The 18,786-nt window shown below is 61.0% G+C and overlaps 1 protein-coding gene across 3 annotated transcripts in view; it reads left to right on the forward strand.

Moving 5' to 3' along the window:
• Positions 1-18,786, forward strand: part of SHANK2 (SH3 and multiple ankyrin repeat domains 2) — a 404,459-nt gene that overhangs the window by 181,029 nt on the left and 204,644 nt on the right. For all 3 annotated transcript variants that reach the window (XM_039840586.1, XM_039840587.1, XM_039840588.1), the window contains one exon: positions 1,208-1,321. In XM_039840586.1, coding sequence (XP_039696520.1) covers positions 1,208-1,321 — 114 coding nt within the window. The remainder of the gene's footprint in view (positions 1-1,207; positions 1,322-18,786) is intronic.

An 18,786-nucleotide genomic window follows, 5' to 3' on the forward strand; every position in this document is an offset into this window, starting at 1 on the left:
GAAAGCTGACATTTCTTCTTTTACTGACCTTCAGAAATCACAGGTCCAGTTGGTCTTTATCTGGCCTTTCAGATTAACATGAGAGGTGGAAGAAGGCATTACGGTTGCCCGGCCCCTTTTCCTGCTGTCTGCCGCTTTGCAGCCTGATAACTTAAAGATTAAGAGGCTCAGAGATGATATTGATGTGCCCATTGCATAGCCACATTCTGAGGGTGTTGGGGACGCCCCCAGCCCGGCACCAAAAGCCTGGAAATAGGACCCTCCCCACACCTCACCGCTCTGAGCTGGCCCTCGCAACCGAAATGTCTGTCCAGACCGCGCCTCGGGCCACACGTGGGTCCTTGGGACGCCCCCAGCCCACGTCTCCAGGCTCGCGTTGCTCACCCCCGCTCACCCCATCTCGCTGTGGGCGTCCACTGGGGCCCCTCTGCTCTCCCAGCACTCGGCCCGGGAAGGGAAAGCCCGGCCGTGTGGGCGGGAACCTGGGTTTTCACTGCACAGTGGCCCCCGAGCACAGCCCACCACCCTTTTCCCGAAGGAGACTGGCAGACCCCCACTCCCGGCCAGTCCCGCAGACTCATGGGCCCTTCACCAGTAAGTCAGCACGCCCGAGGGTGGGTCTCCTCGTCTTTCAATCCGGCCCTCGTCACTGTGCGTCCAGAGAGTCCAGCCCCTCAGCCCACAGCCCGTCACTGCTGGTCTGTCCCCTGCCGCATGCTCTCTTTCTTCAAATTGGTTTAAAAGATCCTGGGGACCCAGACAGGTGGACCCTCTCCCCAGACCTCATCGCTCCTTCTCCCCTTTGAAATGGCCCGCCCCTCCCATCCTGCCCCCACCGATGGTGGGGACTCTTCTGTCTCGGATGGGACGCCGAGCCAAAGGACAAAGCGGCCACGTGACATGTGGTGTCATAGAGATGACAGTACATCCAGTGCTGCATTCTGTCCCCAAGGGCGACAGGCAGAGGAGACCTGGGGACTGTAGTGCTATGCCCTTGGCATTGTCCTCCCAAGAGACACTTTGCCGGGTCCCCTCGTCCACGGCCGAGAAGGCATGGTCTGCCGGCACACGGACCAGAGCACTGGCTCTGCAGACTTAGCCGACAACATGCTGGCCCTGCTCCCGTCGCCACCCCCCGCCCTGCTCACCCCCAGGCCCTCCCGGCTCGGCCCCTCCCCACTGACACTGTTCTTGTCCTTGTCTCTAGTTCTGAGCATCGGCGAAGGGGGCTTCTGGGAAGGCAGCGCCCGCGGCCACATCGGGTGGTTCCCGGCCGACTGCGTGGAGGAAGTCCAGTGCAAGCCCCGAGACAGCCAGGCAGGTAAGGCGGCCCCTGCCCACCCCGCCGGGTGGCACCGTCGGCTGGATGGGGCGTGGACAGGGCTGGTGCAGGGAGGCGCAGAGATGGAAAACAGGACCTCTCCAGCTGACTGACCCAGGGCCCCTGGCTTTGTCCAAACCGCAGGTTAGTGCAGGCGGTGTGGGAGCTTTTAGTTACCAGGCTGCTCCGTCCACACTGCAGAAAACGTGGATCAGATGTCTGGCTGTCGGGGGAAAGGGCTCTTAGAGGCTGATTCGATGCGTGGAGCCTCCTCGGCGATCTCGTACAGTCTCGTAAACCGGGGCTTCGCCCTGCAGGAGGCTGCCCCCGGGCCCTCCCGAGAAGGCACGGGCGCCGTCCGTGGCCGTGGGGTGCGCCGATGGCAGCTGCGCCCAGGGCCCGTGTGTCCGCGAGGGCAAACCCTGCCCACGACTCTCAGAGCTCCCCGACGGAGCCCTCGTGAGAACCGCTTTAAAACTGGTCGCCCCGGATGGACCTGACCGAAACGTCCGGAGGAGACATCTTACATAAAACGGCGCCGGGGAAGATGCGAGAGGGGTGAGGCGAGGCTTCGCGTCTCCCGCCGGGGCCTGGTCCGCGGGCCTCCTGGCTTTCGGTGGGATCTGGTGGCCTGGCTGTGCCCCTGTGCCACGGAAGGCTGGGGACGGAGCATGCACGGGGCCGGGGGAGGGGCGTGGCGTAAGCTCTGTGATTCTGTGCACGGGACCGGCATGCCCACGGTATCCACGGTAACGCCTCTCGTAGGCCTCAGCCCACAGCACTGGCCGCGAGGTGCCGCACGTGACGATGTCATCGCGTGCGAGAAGGAAGGCATTCTGGGAAATGGCCAGTTAGTTGTGTGCGTGCCCCTCCCCCGTGTGTCCAGGTCCCTTAAGGATGCGCCTCTGTGTCCTGCTCGGTTCCCGATGCGGGACAGGACACGTGCACGCAGTCCACCGTGCCTGGAGAGGAGGCCACATGGTGTTGCACTGGACCAGGCCACCACAGGGCTGGCTGTCATCTGACTGTGAAATGTCGTGGCCGCATGTGTTTGTCCGGCCGTGTCCGCTGCTGTGACAGATGAGCCCACAGCTTCGGCGGCTTAGTGGGGCCCACGTTTCTCTCCCACCTGGTGTCTGTGCAGTGTGGGTTCTGCTGGCCAGCAGACAGCTCCCGGGTGACCAGGGACCAGGGCACGTCGCTTTCAGTAGCCTTAGGGGACTCTGCCTCCAGCTGGCAGGTGCGGGGTGAGGGTATGCAGAGGTCCTGTCCACTTGACAGGCTCTGGCTCGGAAGGCACCCAGCACCGCCTCCCAGATCCCCTCGTCCAGGGCCGGCATGTGACCTGAATGCCACAAGTGTTGGCCACATAGTCCCCGGCCTGGAGGGCATCCCTTGGTAGCTGACCAGCCCGGCTTCTCCAGAGAAACAGAACCAGTAGGAGGTAGATAGGGGTATGGATGCAGATATGTGTGTGCACCGAGAGATTCATTTTAAGGGGTTGGCTCACGCGACCGTGGGACGTTGCAGGGCAGGCCGGGGACTCGGGAGGCGTGGGGTGCTGCGGCCTCGACGTGGAACTCCATCTCCCCCGGGGAAACCTCGGTTTTGCTCTTCCGGCCACCAGGTGACTGGGGAGGAAAGTCACCTTCCTGGAGGCCAGCGCCGGTAGGTTTTGTTAGCCACGTCGGCGGGCACAGCCGCGGCAGCCCCCAGACGAGCGCTGGACTGAGAAGCCGGGGGCTGTGGCCTAGTCCGGGTGACACACAGACCCGACCGTCCCCACGACGGCCGGTGAGTTGGGCCCAAAAGCATGCTCGGAGGCTGTCACCGGGTCAGGTCACGAAAAACGACACACATGCGTGAAGTGATGAGTAACGCGACTGATTCGTTAACAGGGCTCCCGTCTGTCCGTCCCCAAGAAGGTGACAAGGCCAGTCGTGTTCCGGTCACTAAGGCCAAGGGCCTGACTGGGGAGCACAGTCCACTTAGAACGAGGGGGCAGGATGGCGTGGTGGACAGCCGTCGCCCACCCCGTGCCCGCCCGTCGGGGATGGCCGGAACCTGCTCGCCGGGCTTGGGGCCTAATGACTGGGCAGCTCGGGCCCCCTGTACAGGACGCCACCTTCTTGACGCCCCCTCGCTCCAGGAGCGGATCTGACTGAGCTGCCCAGTGTGATTTTGGGGTGCTGTGTGCCTCATGCCCGCCCAGAGCCCATCGGGCGTCAGGATGCCCGAGCCGCTTCAGTGACCCCCAGGGGATGTCTCTGCAGGGTTCTCGCTGGATCGGCTGCCAGAATTCTATGGCCGAACCTCCGCGGTGCAGGCTTATGGCCGGGTGAAGGACACGCGTGCAGGCCACGCCTCACCGTGCCCTCCCTTGGTCAACTGTTCTCCTGGGAACTGGAATAAATCTGTTTCTGGGAGTTGGTCCCTGTGGCTCTCTAGAAGTTTCTAGAAGCTATCCGTCAGAACAAAGTCCAGATCAGAAAGTCGGAGTGTTGATGGGGAGACAGATGTGATGAGCAGCGTGTGCTGTCCACTCCCCATGGAGCCCTGGAGGAGAGAACAGACCCCCACCCCGTGCGTGGAGTGCCCTCCAGGGGGATAAAGACCACGTGCCCTGCACGTGTCCACACGGGGGTTGAACCCGGGTGTCTGGATTTCCCAGCTGCCTCTTCAAAGGGGGACCGTCCCATTCCCCATCCGTGCCGGGGCCCCTGGGTGCCAGCCGCTGTCCACTTCCCCAGGCCAGGAACCTCCTGTCAGCTTGGCGTTTTTACGTCCTCTGGGAGATGTCCCCTGAGGATGTGGTTCAGAGAGGCACATTTAACGGGTGGCTGAACCAGGACACGTCCGAGCTGCCAGTCTGTTCCCTTCACCTACCCGTCTCAGAGTCTGCAGCGGACCAGTCGCCCTCTGAGACGTTAAGATTCGGGGGTCGTGTAGTCGGGGCACGGGGGCGGTCGTGGTGGCAATCGTGACGATGCTGGTGATGATGTTGCCGGTGAGGGCAACGGTGACGTAGTTGGTGGTGGCAGTGACGGTGGTGGCGGCGGTCGCGGTGACGCTGTTAGGGCGGTATCGGTGTTGACGTCTGGGGTCTGAGCGTCATTGTCCCCCTCTTAGCCTCGGCACGTGGGTTTGTTCACGGTCCCTGCCGCGGGCGGCCCCTCAGAGCCTCCGCAGCCCGGGGCTGTCACGGGCAGCGTTCTGCGACCCGCATTCGTTTCCCGATGCAGACCCATGCGACGGGCCCTTGTTCGCACCCCAGGAGTGACTGCGGTCAGGGCCGGCGTGCCCTCTGCTTTTCCGGATGCTCCCGCCCTGTCCTAAGTGGGTGTCCAGTCTGCCCGAGCTGCCGTGACGAGCACCGCAGACGGGCGGCTCACACCGCATGTGAACGGTCATTTCTCACGGTTCTGGGGGCTGGAAGGCCAAGGTCAAGGTGCCGTCAGGGCCGAGTTCTCCTGGTTTGTAGGCGGCGCCTTCTCCTGTGTCCTCACATGGTGGAGAGAGAGCATCGTGGTGTCCCCTCCTCTTAGAAGGACACTGATCTGTTACAAGGGTCCTACCCTCCTGACCTCATCTGTCCCTAATCCTCTCAAAGGCCCCACCCCAAAGACCATCCCACCGGCCGTTAGGGTGCCGCCACTTGCATCTGGGGACACGGACGCTCAGACCCTAACGGGTGCCCGCGCCCCGCCATCGCTCTGCCCGCTGGGGACCACTGCTGGGGACAGCGCCTCTGGGTTTCGGTGTGCGTTTCTCTTACTGCCTCGGGGTCTGAGCGCCTTTATTCGCTGGTTTATTGGCCTTTATTTGCATTTCTTCGTCGTCCGACGCCGGTTCCAGTCTTTGGCCCGTTCTGCTTTTAGGGTTCTGTCCGTTTCTTGTTGCTTCGTGGTCACTCATTACATATCCTACAAGTAAGCCGTGCGTCGGTGAGCGACATTTGCCAACGTCTGTTCCCAGACCGCTGCTGGCCGTTCCCCTGGGAGGCTGGACGCTCCCACGCAGCCCTTGTGGCCGCCAGTCCCGCCCTTAGGAAGGGGCCGGCGTGGTGTGGGGCCCCCTGTGGGCGGCAGCGCCGGCTCGACTCCCGTCCCTTCAGCTCTCCACTGTGTCTAACGCGGGCGCTGCTGTCTGTGGCAGTGGCGCTGGCTCCCACTTTACGTGCAGAGCGGAAGAGCTTCTTCCAGAAATGAGTGTGTAAGGACAGCTTCCTCTGGAGACGCCTGCCGTTCCGCTCCAGGGGGGCTGGCCGATGACCCCTCCTCAGACAGTCCCCTTGACCCCGCTGGCCCGGTAACCTGCAGTTACCGGTTAACCTAGGCGAGCCTAGTTTAAGAGCCCAGGTCTTCGGAGACCACGAAGATGACCGGCCAGCGGGATTTCCCAGCTGTGTGCTGGGCGTGGGTCTCGAAGGCTCTGCGGGCTCCGTCCTTGCACGTGAGGGAACCAAGGGCCGGAGAAACTGAGCAGCTAGTGCGGGGTCTCAGCCTGTGAGCCGCAGGCAGAGGCTGGGAGTTGAGTCTGGGTCACCGACCCAAAGAATCTCTGGGTTCCTGAGCCACGGACTGGGGACCCAGCACAGATAGACACCACACAGAGAAGGCGAGACCCAGATGGCGGACACTTACCATGAAGCTGAGACTCTCGCCTACTCTAGCGACCTGTGGAGGGAAAACTCCCACGTTTAAGGAAAGGAAACTTGACTTTGTGTGAAAGTGTGCACCTCTGGGCAAAACGCCTTTTCCTTAACAGCAAGCCTGCGGTCAATCACTTAGGCGGCATCTGAAGCAAAGCAGAGACGGACGGGCTCCTGTCGGGGAGGGCAGGTACCCCTGAGAGGACCGGGCTCTCTCGGACCCGGTTTGAGAATCCTGATTCAGGGCTCAGGCCCGTTTCTGGAGGAGGGACTCTGGCTGCTGATGGATGACGGCCAAACTCCTGGCTGGTGGCGGAGCCGGTGCGGAAAGCTGAGCCAAGCCCTGACCCAGGGCTTTGCCCTGCCTCGTCCCAGCTCAGGGGCTGCTCCGGTCATTACCACTCTTAATTGGAGGTGACAAAGTCCCAGGGCTCCCTACAGCACTCCCATCCCTCGGGAGGGAATCAGTAGCTTATGTGAGTAAAAAGCCTGGATGGCTGGCTTCAGGCATGGCTGGATCCAGGTGCTCAAGCGATGTCCCTAGGGAGCTTTCTCTCCACCTCTAGGCACTGATCTCTCCCTGGCGGCTTTATTCTCTGGGCAGCCCAGGCTTAGGTCTTCCAAGGTGGTTCTTCCTGCCCGCGTAGCAAACGTCTGGGTTGGCCCTGCCTGGGTTGCCTTGAGCCAGGTACTAAGGGGTGAATGTGCTTGAGACGTGTGGCCGGCCAGGCCCAGGGTGCAGGAAGACGGTCTGCCACGGACAGTCAGGATGTCAGGCCAGCAGAGGGAGGGCACAGGGCCCCCCATGGGCTGCAGCTCACATGCGCCCGCAGCACAGAGGCCTCAATGTCTGGGGTCTTTGAACAGAAGGGGCGGCCACCACTGTGACCTGCTTTCACCCAGCTCAGAGCACTCCCCGGGGAGGCAGAGGAGGGGTGGCGCTGTCTCCGCGCTTCTGAGTAGCTCTGCCCAGCGCCATCAGGGCGTGGGCTCGTGGCGCCCTGCCGTGAAGCGGAAGTCCCGGCAGTCACACTGTGCACGAAGCCCCTGCGAGACACCACGGTGGGCGCGGTCGGTTCCCAAATAGCACGTTTCCGTTATCTTTAGAACATTTAAAAATACGGGCAAGTGACTTTGTTAGCACAATCGTAGTTTAAAACATTAATAAGCAACTAAAGAGCCATCTTCCAGAGGGACTCACTGTTCCCCAACGAGACACAAAATAAAGGGGGATTCGTGGTCCCGGCTGCGGGCGACCGTGCTTCGTGGAACACCAAGGCGGGAGCACGCCGGCCCCTCCCTCCCTCCTTCTCTCCTTCCCTCCCTCCCTCCTTTTACGCCCTTTTATTAAAACACGCACTGGGAGCCCGCAGCCTCCGTGCAAGCTCCAGTCTCAGGCAGCTGCTCCCTGTGTAAACACTGGTCTCCACGCTCCGGCCCGCTCCCGAGTATGGTTCTGCCGGGTCCGGTTCCGTTAGGAGGACTCAGTCCTTGGCATTGCTCTGGGACCCAGCCCCTTCCCCTCCCAGCGGCAGTGATAGCCGGCCTCAGGTTACCATGGCAATCCGGTGATGCTGGTACCCACCCTGCCCTCCTTCCCCACAGCTGCTACAGGATGTGGTGTCTGCGGCTCTGCCCAGATAGTCACCCTGCCCCAGTGGTCACTATGGACTGGGCTTCTGGAGCGAGGGGAGCGGGTGTGGCTCAGATCTCCCCCCTCGGGGGGGTTGGGGACATTCTTGCTCCTACACTGGGCGGACGACCGTGGGCAGGAAAGAGTGTTGTCTTCGTCTTCCAGGGCTGCCATGACAAAACATGACAGCCCAGGAGCCGGAACAACAGACGGTGGATTCACAGTTCCAGAGGCTGAGGCCTCACACTGAGCCGTCGGCGGGGCGGGTCCTGGCCAGGCCTCTCGTCCCTGCCTGCGGACGCCCGTCCCATCCCTGCTCCTCACACGGTCTCCTCTGACACGTCTGTGATGTCCCCTTCTCTTCCTGTAAGGACACCGGTCCCGTGGGATTACATGCCGCCCTACAGCCTCGCCCAGCCCCCTCCCTGAAAGCCGTGGGCCTTCCCGTGGACACCGTCCCGTCTCCTTCCTGCCACACGGCCCGTCCCCAGTGGGGCTGTTTTGTTGTCTGAGGCAAGTGCAATGACTCTTCTCTCTGCCCTGTGAGTGTCACCTAGCCAGGCCGCACGCTGACCCGTCCGGAACCCCCTGGGTCCGCTTCAGGGCACGTCCTCTGTTCCAGAGGAGGGGCCGGGAGCCCCGGTCCACAGACCGGACGCCAGAGTCCACGGCTCTGGGTTAAGGCCACGCGCCCGGGGCCCGAGTCTCGCCCATTGCTTGCCGTGTGACCTCGGGCACAGTGCTCAGCCTCCCTGAGCCAGCGGCCGCCTCCCGCTCCATGTTTACCGCGGGGCTGCTGCGAGGCGGGCGAACCCATCACGGGAAACCCTTGGGGCAGGCTGGCCCTCGGACATGCTCATTGAACGCTGGCTGTCGGTCACCCTGAGAGCCACATCCGCAGACAGCCACTGAACGGGGAGACCAGCAGGATGCTGGGGTGTGGCCCTAAATACAGCCCACAGAAAGTAGCCGCTCCACCTCCCCCTGACAAGACCGGAAGTCTGGGTGACACCTGGGATGTTCGTGTGAGAGGCTTCCAGGCGGTGTGTTGGCTGAGCTGGCATCTGGAAAGCTGAGTCGGAGCAGATTGAATCAGTGCATGTGGCATGAGCCAACGGGGTCAAAGGTGAGGGCCTGTCGGTTAGTTTGTAAATGTGCATTATTTACAAGGTGACTCGATCAATATGCGTCACCCTCCATGAGGCCAAAGGACCAGGAAGATGCAGCCAGCTCACGCAGTGTCCCCACACCCAGCACGGTGCCTGGGCTGGAGGTAGTACTGAGAAGGCACTTCCTGGATGGACGGGTGGGTGGGCAGATGGACAAAGGGATGCGTGGGTGGGTGGGTGATGGGAGGCTGAGTGAATGGGTGGGTGGGTGTGTGGGTGAGTGGTGAGTGAATGGGTGGCTGGCAGGCGGACAGACCCTGCCTGGCGGTGGCCATAGACACCCGTTCTGTGCTCATGCACAGCTCACCCCACATCCGGGCACTCCCTCCCACTCCAAACCTTTTGACACTGCTGGAGGAGATGTCTTTAGAACCACAGCTTGTGAACAGCGGAGAGGCGGGGGGGTGAGGGGGTGTGTTATGCGACCTGAGAAAATGCCACCTTCCTTGGCATCCCAGGCCAGGGTGTCACTTGTCCCCTCGGTCAGTCCAGGTGACAAGGGCCTCAGACTCCGCCTGCCTGCCATGCCCTCCCACTCTGAGAGGCCTCCTCCTGCCCCTGCAGAGCTCGAGCAGTAGCGGCCAGGGCGACAGCATCCTTCCTGGAAATGGGCTGACCTGTCCCCCTTGCCCCCACCATGTGTGGCTTGGACTCTGGGGGACCCAAAGACAGACATGGCTGTGCCCTGTGAGAAGCAGAACAAATGAGCTGCTCCCAGTGCGTGCAGGTGGCCACCAGCCTGCCACCTGTCGGACTAGTGAGGCCTGGCCTGAGGCCTCTTTCTCAGCGCCTGGGCACCCCGTTTGGGGACGGCGAGCCCTGGCCAGGAGCCCCGCCTCGCTGGGCACGGGCGGGAGCTGAGGGCTACCTCGCGGAGCGTGCTGTGGCTCATTTTGGAACACGAAAGTCGTCATATGGCGCTCTGTCACTGAGTTGAGATGTTGTTTTTGGCTCCTCTGAAATAGACGATAGGAAACAGATCCGAGATAATGAATAAACATTGGCTTATGGGGCCCCATGCTGGGAGCGATGACATGGCACACTGGCAGCTCAACTCCGAGGCGTGCGTCGGGGGCCAGGGTCCTGCTCCAGCGGCCGGCTAACCAAGGACAGCGTCTGGGAGGGCGCGCTGCGTCCCCAGTGCCCAGTCCGTCTGGGGCTGTGAGGCTGCGGGCGCTGGCGCGAGGAGACCCAGCCTGGGAACCCGAGGACACCGGGCAGGAAGGGGCGGGGACATGACGGGAAGGCAAGGGACACGGGGCGGGAAGGGCGGGACATGGCGGAAGGGGCGGGGACACGGGGCGGGAAGGGGCGGCTCCGGCACCGTCCGCAAACCTGGATCGCGAGTCGACGCTCGTTCTCGGTCACTGCGCATCCAGAAGCGTCAGTGGCGGGTCCAGTCAGGCCATGCGGTCACTTGATGGTGATCCCTCTCGTGTCCCCTCTTGCTGCGTGCCGATCTGAGGGACCTCAGCCACACCCCGCCGTGCCAGTCTTTGAACGTGTGAGGTTCAGGGGTTCTTAGCGCAGGCACGAGGCTGTGCCCGCACGTCACCCCTGTCTGCTCCCAGGACACTTTCGTCACCCCCAGAAGAAGCCCTGCGCCCGTGAGCGGCCATCTCTTCGTCGGGCCAGCTGACGTCGCGTTGTTTGTCAGCCGATGGGCTCTCTGGCTTCTGTGAACCGCGCTGCCATGAACGTTTGGGCGAAAGTTTTTGTCTGAACCCTCGTTTCCGGTTTTGGGGGGCGCACACCTAGGAGTGGGATTGTTTGCTGGGACATATGGTGACACACCGTGTGACAGTCCCACCGGCAGCACACAAGCGTCCCAGTTTCCCCACGTCCTTGCCAGCGCTTCCCGTCTGGTTTTGATGACAGCCGGCCTGGTGGCTTTGAAGCGGGCTGTCGCCACAGTTTCCATGTGTGTCTCTCTGACGACCCACGGTGCTGACCATCTTCTCGTGTGCCGCTGGCCGTTTGCGGGTCTCCTCTGGAGACGCGTTCGCTTTCAAATCGACGTGCTATTATCCGCGTGGCGTCTGGTCCCGCAGTGAATTTGGTGAACGCGGGAGGAAGCACAGAAGGAACACGACGCGCTCCTGGCCCCGCCCCACGTCGATAACCACCGCCAGAGGCCGCGTCCTTCTTTGAGCTAAATGTGGGTCATGCGAAATGGGACGCACCCTTTTCAGTGATGGACCCTGCTTTTCTTTTTCTCGTGTGACAAAGGACACCATGTCACGGATTGAAAGTATTCTTCCAAAACAGCGTTTCCGATGGCTGGACACGTTGCCGTTGACGCGACCTTGGCTGACTGTCCCCTCTTCTGCTTGTCGCCAGCGCGTTCCTGTCGCAGATAGCACTTGGTCAACAGCCAGACTGCGTGAGGGCTCTATGCCGGTCTCCCCAGGAGCCTCGTCCCTTAATCTGCTCGCCCAGGCACTTTGCACAAGCACCGCACCACCCATTTCTGTCCTGACACCTGGGCAGGGGTCCGGGAGCCTGTCCCTGACCCCTTCTTGGAGTCCTAGAGGGTCCCTGTCAGGGTTCAGCTCATTGCACTCGCTAAAGATAGGACCTGCCCACAGCCCTTGAGGCGGGGAACTTGGGGACATGGAAGAAACTGTTGTCAAATTAACACGGATTGCCTTCACGGGCGGGTGACATGCACTGTCACAAGAGGCCTGAGCTTGAGTGATCTGCAGTCATGGCCCTAAAATTCTTGATCATTTTGACCCAGGAGCCCCAATTTTCATTCTGCGCTGGGCGCCGCGACTTCCACGGCAGGCTCTGCCGACCTGGGGGTGCGCCGTGCACAGAGAAGGCTGAGCTCAGAGTGGGAGAGCCTGCGGGAGTCCCCCTGAGGGGAGGGAAGGTTTGCGTTCTGGAAGGTTCTGGCGAACCCGAGACAACTCACTTCTGCCTCCGATGCAGTGCTTCTCACCTCCATGGGTGCCGCTTCGCAAAGTGCCTCGTTTACTTCTGTGTCCTGCGGGATGGATAGGGCTGGCGTCCCGGCTGGGGGTCCATTCTACTGACCAGGACCCTGGAGACGAGGGGACTTCTGACAGGCACTGGGTCCCGGGCTCACTGGCCTCCTCGTGCATGGTGACATCTGTCCAAATGGGTGTTTCGAGGCCAGCTGGGGGCCTCTGAGACCTTTCACTGGATGGCTGACTTCGACAGTACCTGCTCTGACCCTAACAGGCTCTCAAAGTTCCCGCCTAAGCAGGTCGGCATGTGTGTGAGGAGGGGGCCGCAGTGATGTTGGCGGTCACCTGGTGGCCTTCCTGGCTGTTACCAGGTCTCTGTGGTTGGGCACAGGGCCAGCTGATGACTGTTTCCTGGAAGGACACTGAGGACAGGAGGGATGGGCCAGCTCCACATCCCACGTCCCCTGTACTGGAGCGGAGACTAGGACTTTCTTCCTCACTTAGTTAGGAGCTTTGTCCGACCCAGATACGTTATCCGGCTGAGGAAGGTTCATCTGCCCCCACTGCGTGCTGGCCCAGCGGGGACAGTCTGAGTCACGCCGTCCACCTGCTGCAACACCGCCCAGGTCATCCAGAGGCCACACTGACTTAGGGCGGGAGGAGGAGGACAAGGGCGTCCCCCCCAGCTTTGAGCAGCCATCGTGTTGGCGCCTGGCCCACCGGCACAGAGAGCGTCTGGGGGTCACAGAGCTGACTGAGGGTCAGATGAAAGCTGCACACGCACGTGTATGCGTGCTCACATGCTCATGCACACACATGCACTTGTTCATGCACACGTGTGCACACTCACGGTTTCAGATACCGTTCAGAACACTCTAGCAGCCCCCGCGTGAGCCTCAAGTGTGCAGCACGCCCGCTGAGCACTCGCCCAGGTGAACGCACGGCCCCACACTGCTGGGGGCCACACTCCAACCTTGAGCCCTGCACAGGTACAGACCCACCGATGGTCTGACCTGCTTCCCGTTCCTGAAGCTCCAGCTCTCCTCGTGGACGGTCCTGGAAGGAGTCTCAGTGCCGGGTGACCGTATCGTTTGTCATCTAAATGGGGACACTTCTGAGAGCAAAGGAGGGCAGGGCTGCCGAGCGAATCGGGGCTGCCCTACTTACCGCCAGGAGCCGAGGCTCGAGGGCCCGCGGGGGAGTTAGAGCAGCGCTCCCTGGCGAGGGAGCCCGGCCACCGCAGCTGGTGCTCTGCGCGCTCACTCATTCATTCCCCCTCACCCGTCCAGCACGCTCGCTCGCTCACTCATTCCCCCTCTCGTTCGCCCGCTCACTCACTCACCCGCTCACTCACTCATTCATTCACCTACTCATTCATTCATCTCACTCATTCATTCACCCACTCATTCATTCATCTGCTCACTCATTCATTTTCACCCGCTTATTCATATTCATTTACTTTATTCATTCATTCACCCACTCATTCATCCACCCACTCATTCATTCACCCACTCATTCATTCACCCGCTTATTCATTCATTCACCCACTTATTCATTCATTCACCCACTTATGTATTCATCGTCTCGCTCATTCATTTACCGCTCGTGCCCTCATTCACCTGCTCACTCATTCATTTGCCCACTCACTCGTTCCTTCCTTCACCCCACCACCCTTTCCCTGGCAAACACCTAGGGTACTGGGCCCTGGGTTGCATGGAGAAGACCCCGTCCCCAAGTCACAGGTGGGCAAGGAAATGACTTACCTCACTGAGAACGGAGCCCCGGCCAAGTGCACGCAGGAGGAGGAGCTTGGGCTGCCCATAGCAAAGCGGTTTGGGAGGAGGCGTTGGCAGAGGAAGAGGAGCCCGCTCGAGTGCCACCTGCAGACTCAGGCGGGGCCAGAGTCCAGCTCTGCGCTGTCCCAACAACGCCGGGGCCTGGCTCAGCCGAGCGCAGCAGGGCTGTGGCATTCACACTGCGTTGGACTGCCCTTGGTGCCTGAGGCTCCGCACCAAAGCTGGTGACACCCACCCTCAGTGTCTGCCTGCAGGGGCCTCCTCATAGGGAGAGAGCTGCTTGGGTGTTCATGGCTCTGGATTGCTGGGAGTCTTGGCCAGCTGAGCGACCTGGGGGAAGTCACTTGCCCTCTCTTAGTTTGGTCCTGTCACCTGCAGACGGTCACTGTGTCCACTGCACTGGGCTTTGGCGAGAACTCACGTGACACCTGTAAAGGCGTCAGCGTCTCCTGGTGGAGCAGGCGACCGCGGTCCACCTTGCTGCATAGAGTGGCCCCGGGTCCATCGTGGCCTGCTGAGGCGGTGGTGCCTGCCGTGTCCCCCAGTGTGGCCAGGACTCAGACTGCACACGGGCCTGGAAGTGGCCCTGTGGTCGGCTTTGCAGGCTGTGCAGCACCGGAGGGAGTGTGACAATCCTCCCCAAGACCCCCACAGCCAAACTTGGGGCCAGTGCCTGGGCTCTGCTCTTCCTCGTGGCCACTCTGCTCCTCTACCAAGCCTTGGCCCCGGGGTCACCTCCTCCCGGAAGCCCTCCTGCCTCTTCCTGACACCTGCTAGAGGCTCCATTGAGCCCGGCATGTTTGGCTGTCTGCCCTTTGCTGTCTGCTAGCTCGTGTGTGGGGCCAGGCCCAGGTGCTCTGTGAATCCAGAGAAGATTAAGGGGACAGGGACGAGGGAGGACCCGCCCAGGCAGAGCAAGCACCCAAGGGTAGTCAGGAATGTGTCGGCGCCATGCCATTGGCCCCCTCCCATGGAAGGGACAGGGACCTTGGACACCAGGGGACAGAGCTGTCTCAGCAAGTAAGCCCGCTGCCTCACCCTAGGGCCACCCCTGCTCCCCTCTCCCCTGCACCTCGGAGCTCCTGGAGGCCTGAGGTCACAGTGGCATGCTGAGGCCTGCCCAGGGGACCGCCCCACTGAGGCCACACCCTTCCTGTGCTTGTTGAGTAAACCAGGAGAACAGCGTGGACGCCTGCCACGCCTGGGCCTCGCGCCTGCTCGCTCTGGCCACTCTGTTGGGACCGGCTTCCAAGCAGGTCCTGCAGGCTCCCCACCCCCCGCCCGCCCGGCACCGCCTCTCGCTGCCACGTCCCTGCTGCCAAGCTTGGCCACACGTGCCGCTCCCCCTCCAGGCCCCTTCCCCGAAGCTGGCTCTCCTTCCAGCCTCCGATGTCAGCTCAGATGTCACTCCAAGGGCCCCGCCCCATCCTCTTCGTAGCATGAAACTCTTGCCTGGTGGGTTCAGTCTATTCCTCGTCTGGCCCCCACATGATAGCAGGGAGCGATCTCCCCCGTCCAGCCCTTGTCACCGGTTGGGGTCTGGTGCAATGTCAGCTCACGGAGCGAATCCGTCTGCTGGGCATGGCTCGACCCTTATGGACAGGCAGGCAGGGAGCTCACGCCACACCCCGCGCTCTAGCGTCTCTTGAACCGCAGATGGGTGACTGTCCATTTTACAAAGAAGGGAACCCACACTCCGCAAAGCTCAGGGTCCCCCAGCCCGCAAGTGGCCAGCGTTGGATCTGGAAGAGGCCCCTGCGTCCCCCTTCAAGGCCTGCAGGGGCCAGCAGGAGAGACCCCAGACAGAACAGAGGGAAGGCAGCAGTGCCAATCAGAGGCCCAGGCAGAATGTTCTAGAATCTTTCTTTTTGAGATTTTTAAAAATTGAAGTGAAAGTCACACTGTAAAAGGAACCACCTCAAAGTGAACAGTTCAGTGGCATTCAGAGTCCTCACCCAGTCGCGTGACCATCACCACTGTCTAATCCTAGACCATTTTTCGCGGCCCGCTCACCGGCCTCTGTCCGCGGGTTCCCTGCCGGGCGCGTGGCACACGGTGGGTCGTGCCCTGCATGGTCCTCGGCATCGGCTCCTGTCACGGAGCACGGCGTCTCCAGGGTTGCCCGTGCTGTGGCGTGTGTCAGCGCGTCATTCCCTCTCACGGCTGACGACACCCGCTGTGTGCGTGCCGCGTTTTGTTTATCCGTGGACGTTTGTGTTGTCTCTTTCGGCTGCTGTGACTAACATCGTTGTGGACACACACATTTTGGTGTCTGTGCCCATTTCCGTTCACTTGGATGTACACCTGGGTGGCTGAGTCACGTAGTAATGCCGCGTTTCGCTTTTTGAGGGATGGCCAGACTTAACCACATCCCTGGAGAGCGAGGTCAGTGTGGCCGGTTGCCTCTCGGACCCGGGGCGTAAGCGGGGCTGGAAGGTGGCAGTGATGGTCTCCCGCCGCCTGGCCTGGGTCCTCGCCGCAGCCAGCATTCGATGCTCAAGGCCCCGGTGGGCATCCGCACGGCACGTCTCTGCGTGTGTCCCCGTCCCCTGACTCTGCACGCCCCTGGCGGGAGCCCTGCCTGCCACCTCCCCATGACCCGGCCCTGCACGCAGTAGGCCCGCCACTGCCTGCCGCGTCGCAGCCGGGGGGATGGACGTGGCTCAGAAATGGCTTGTTTTTCTCTTAACGAGCAGCAGCCATCCCGAAACAGATTTAGAATTCAGTGTGGTTAAAACTCATCAGTCTTGTGCCATTTAAAAATTGCTGTCATTCTGTGTGCCAAGAACTCCTTCAGCAGCCTACTTTTCCAAAATGATCGCTGATTGGAACAAAAACATTGCCACTAAAATTAGAGTGACAAAATGGAGTTGTTATGGAACAAAAGAGGAAATCGGCAGGTACCTCTCATCGGGCCGCGAGGGCGGCCGAGCACCCCTGCCCGGGCTCCCGGCCTCACCCCCGCCTGCGGGGTCTGCCGTGTGACTCAGCCCTCGAGGCGAACTCACCTGAGAGCGCGGCTGCTTGCGAGGTGGACTATTTTAGGGGTTTGACCAGGGCCTGGAGCTGTGTAAGGGACGCCTTGCAGCAAAACCTTAATAAATAAGATGCTTTCGAATTAGCATAAAAGCCCAGGCACTCCTGTCTTGCAAGAGGAGACCCGACCTCCCCTTCGCCCTCTCCCTCCCCCTCAGCTGGGGCATCCAAGACACATTGCTCGCTTCTCCGTAGCGCCTGCGCCAGCTCGGATCTGGCTTGGCCACCGGTGACAGGAAAAGCGCAGAAGACCCTGGCTTACAGGAGATGGAGGTTTGTTTCTCTGCCGCATTAAAGGACACAGGGGAAGGCGGTTCAGAGCTGGATCGGGGCTCTCGGCTTGTGGGGACCCGGCCGCTTGCTTTCTTACTGCCCCACCCCCCGACCATCCTCAGCAAGCTGCCTCATGGCTCAGAGTAGCTGCTAGAGTACACCCATCACGTCCACATCCCAGTCAAGGAAGGGGCAAAATAAACACACCACACCCCCTCATTTTAAGGACATGCGAAGAGCCCACTACGCTTCTAATTATGGACTGTTGGCCATCACGTAATCCCAAGGGGGCTTGAGAGTTATTGCCAGTATTCCAGACAAAAGGTGTTAGGGCAGGCAGCTGTCCACTCGCCACGGCATGTCCTAAGGAACAGCCTTCTTCCTGCTTCCATAGTGCCTGCCCCATCCAGATTCCCTCCCCCCGCCACCCAGCTCTCCCAGAGCAGCTCGGGACGTGAGGTGTACGATGTCATTTGAGCAAAGGTCTCGGGTGCTTGAAGCAGGAACATGAAACTTATTCCAACGCGGGGGAAGCCGAAGCCTGTGGAGGGGAGGGGTCGTGCCCGTGCACCGTTAGGTCTTCCTGCGAGGTCCTGGACCTCTTGCCAGGTCAAACCCTTTGTCCTGAAGCAAGGATTATGATCTCTCGTGTCTGTCTGGCCTTTCAGTTACAAATGAAAGAAATCAAGCTCAACCCGGCTAAAGCCAAGGGCGACTTTAATAGCTTTGAAGTTCAGGAAGGACAGCTTCAGGCCTGGCTGGATCCAGGTGCTCAGCGAGCCCCAGGAAGCCCTCGTTCCATCTTTCCCCTGGTCTGCTCTGTATGAACTTGGTTCCCAGGCACGCTGTCCCCGAGCCCCCAGCAGCAGCGGCCAGCATTCGACTATTTCAGCAGTCGTAGGAGGGAGAGATGCCCCTTCGCCAGTCATTGTCAGGCTGAACGCACACTTCCTGCCACCCCCACCCCGACCCCTGTGGTTCCTGCCCTGAATCCTCGTTACAGTCAAAACAGAGTTGTCCTGGTCCCATTCCCGGGGGCCTTGCTCACTGGTCGGTCTCTTTGTGTATAGGTCTCTTCCTCCCGGTGCCTGAGAATCTGTAAGGAGAAGAGCTATAATCCTCTCCCTGAATCCCCGGTGCCTGCCCAGCACAAAGTCTGGTGTAGAACGGGCGCTCATAAGCGTACGGGGGCCAGCTGGATGTCACGAAGGAAGGACAGGCAGATGGATGGATACATAGACGGACAGGTAGACGATAGCTATACAGATGGCCAGGTGGATGGATGGATGGATGGATGGATGATGGATGGGCGGGCAGTGCACGGATAGACGGATGGATGGACGGATAGACGGTAGACGAGGATGGATGATGGATGGATGATGGATATGGCGGTCGGGATGGATGGATGGATGATGGTGGGTGGCTGCGGGTAGGTAGGTCGATTTGTGGATGATCAATCAAATGACTAGCTGAAGGGATAGAAAAACTTGCTCGTGGGTCACACGCCCTAATTAGTGCCATGTGTTTAGTGTGACATCATTTCATGCCGGCATTTAACTTTCATACATCCAGCATTTTAAAAAGCACTGTAACAGTGTGGGTGACGCTAAGCCACACTTATCCTGGGAGCGTGGCAGGAGGCCCAGGCTCGCCGAGCAGGGATCGGGGCTATGCTTCATCTGGTCCCCTGGCCTGCCTCAGGTCCCCTGGCCTTGCCTGGGCCTCTCCCCTCTCCCAGGATGTGATTCTGGTGGGACACACAGTCCTGCCCAGCTGCCTTCGGTCCCTGTGGCCTCTCTCACATGCGGCCCCTGTGCAGTATGCATGATGCACACGTGTGACCCGGCAGACTGAATAGTCAAAACCGCACCCCGCACAGCCCGGGCCATGCGGTGCTCGGCATGCGTCATCCATGTATGGAAAGCACACGCCCGGCCCCCCACCCCGCTCTCCAGATGGCCCACTGCTGGGGCT

The sequence above is a fragment of the Pteropus medius genome, unplaced genomic scaffold (assembly GCF_902729225.1).
Source record: "Pteropus medius unplaced genomic scaffold, Ma_sr-lr_union100, whole genome shotgun sequence".
Taxonomy (NCBI): Eukaryota; Metazoa; Chordata; class Mammalia; order Chiroptera; family Pteropodidae; genus Pteropus; species Pteropus medius.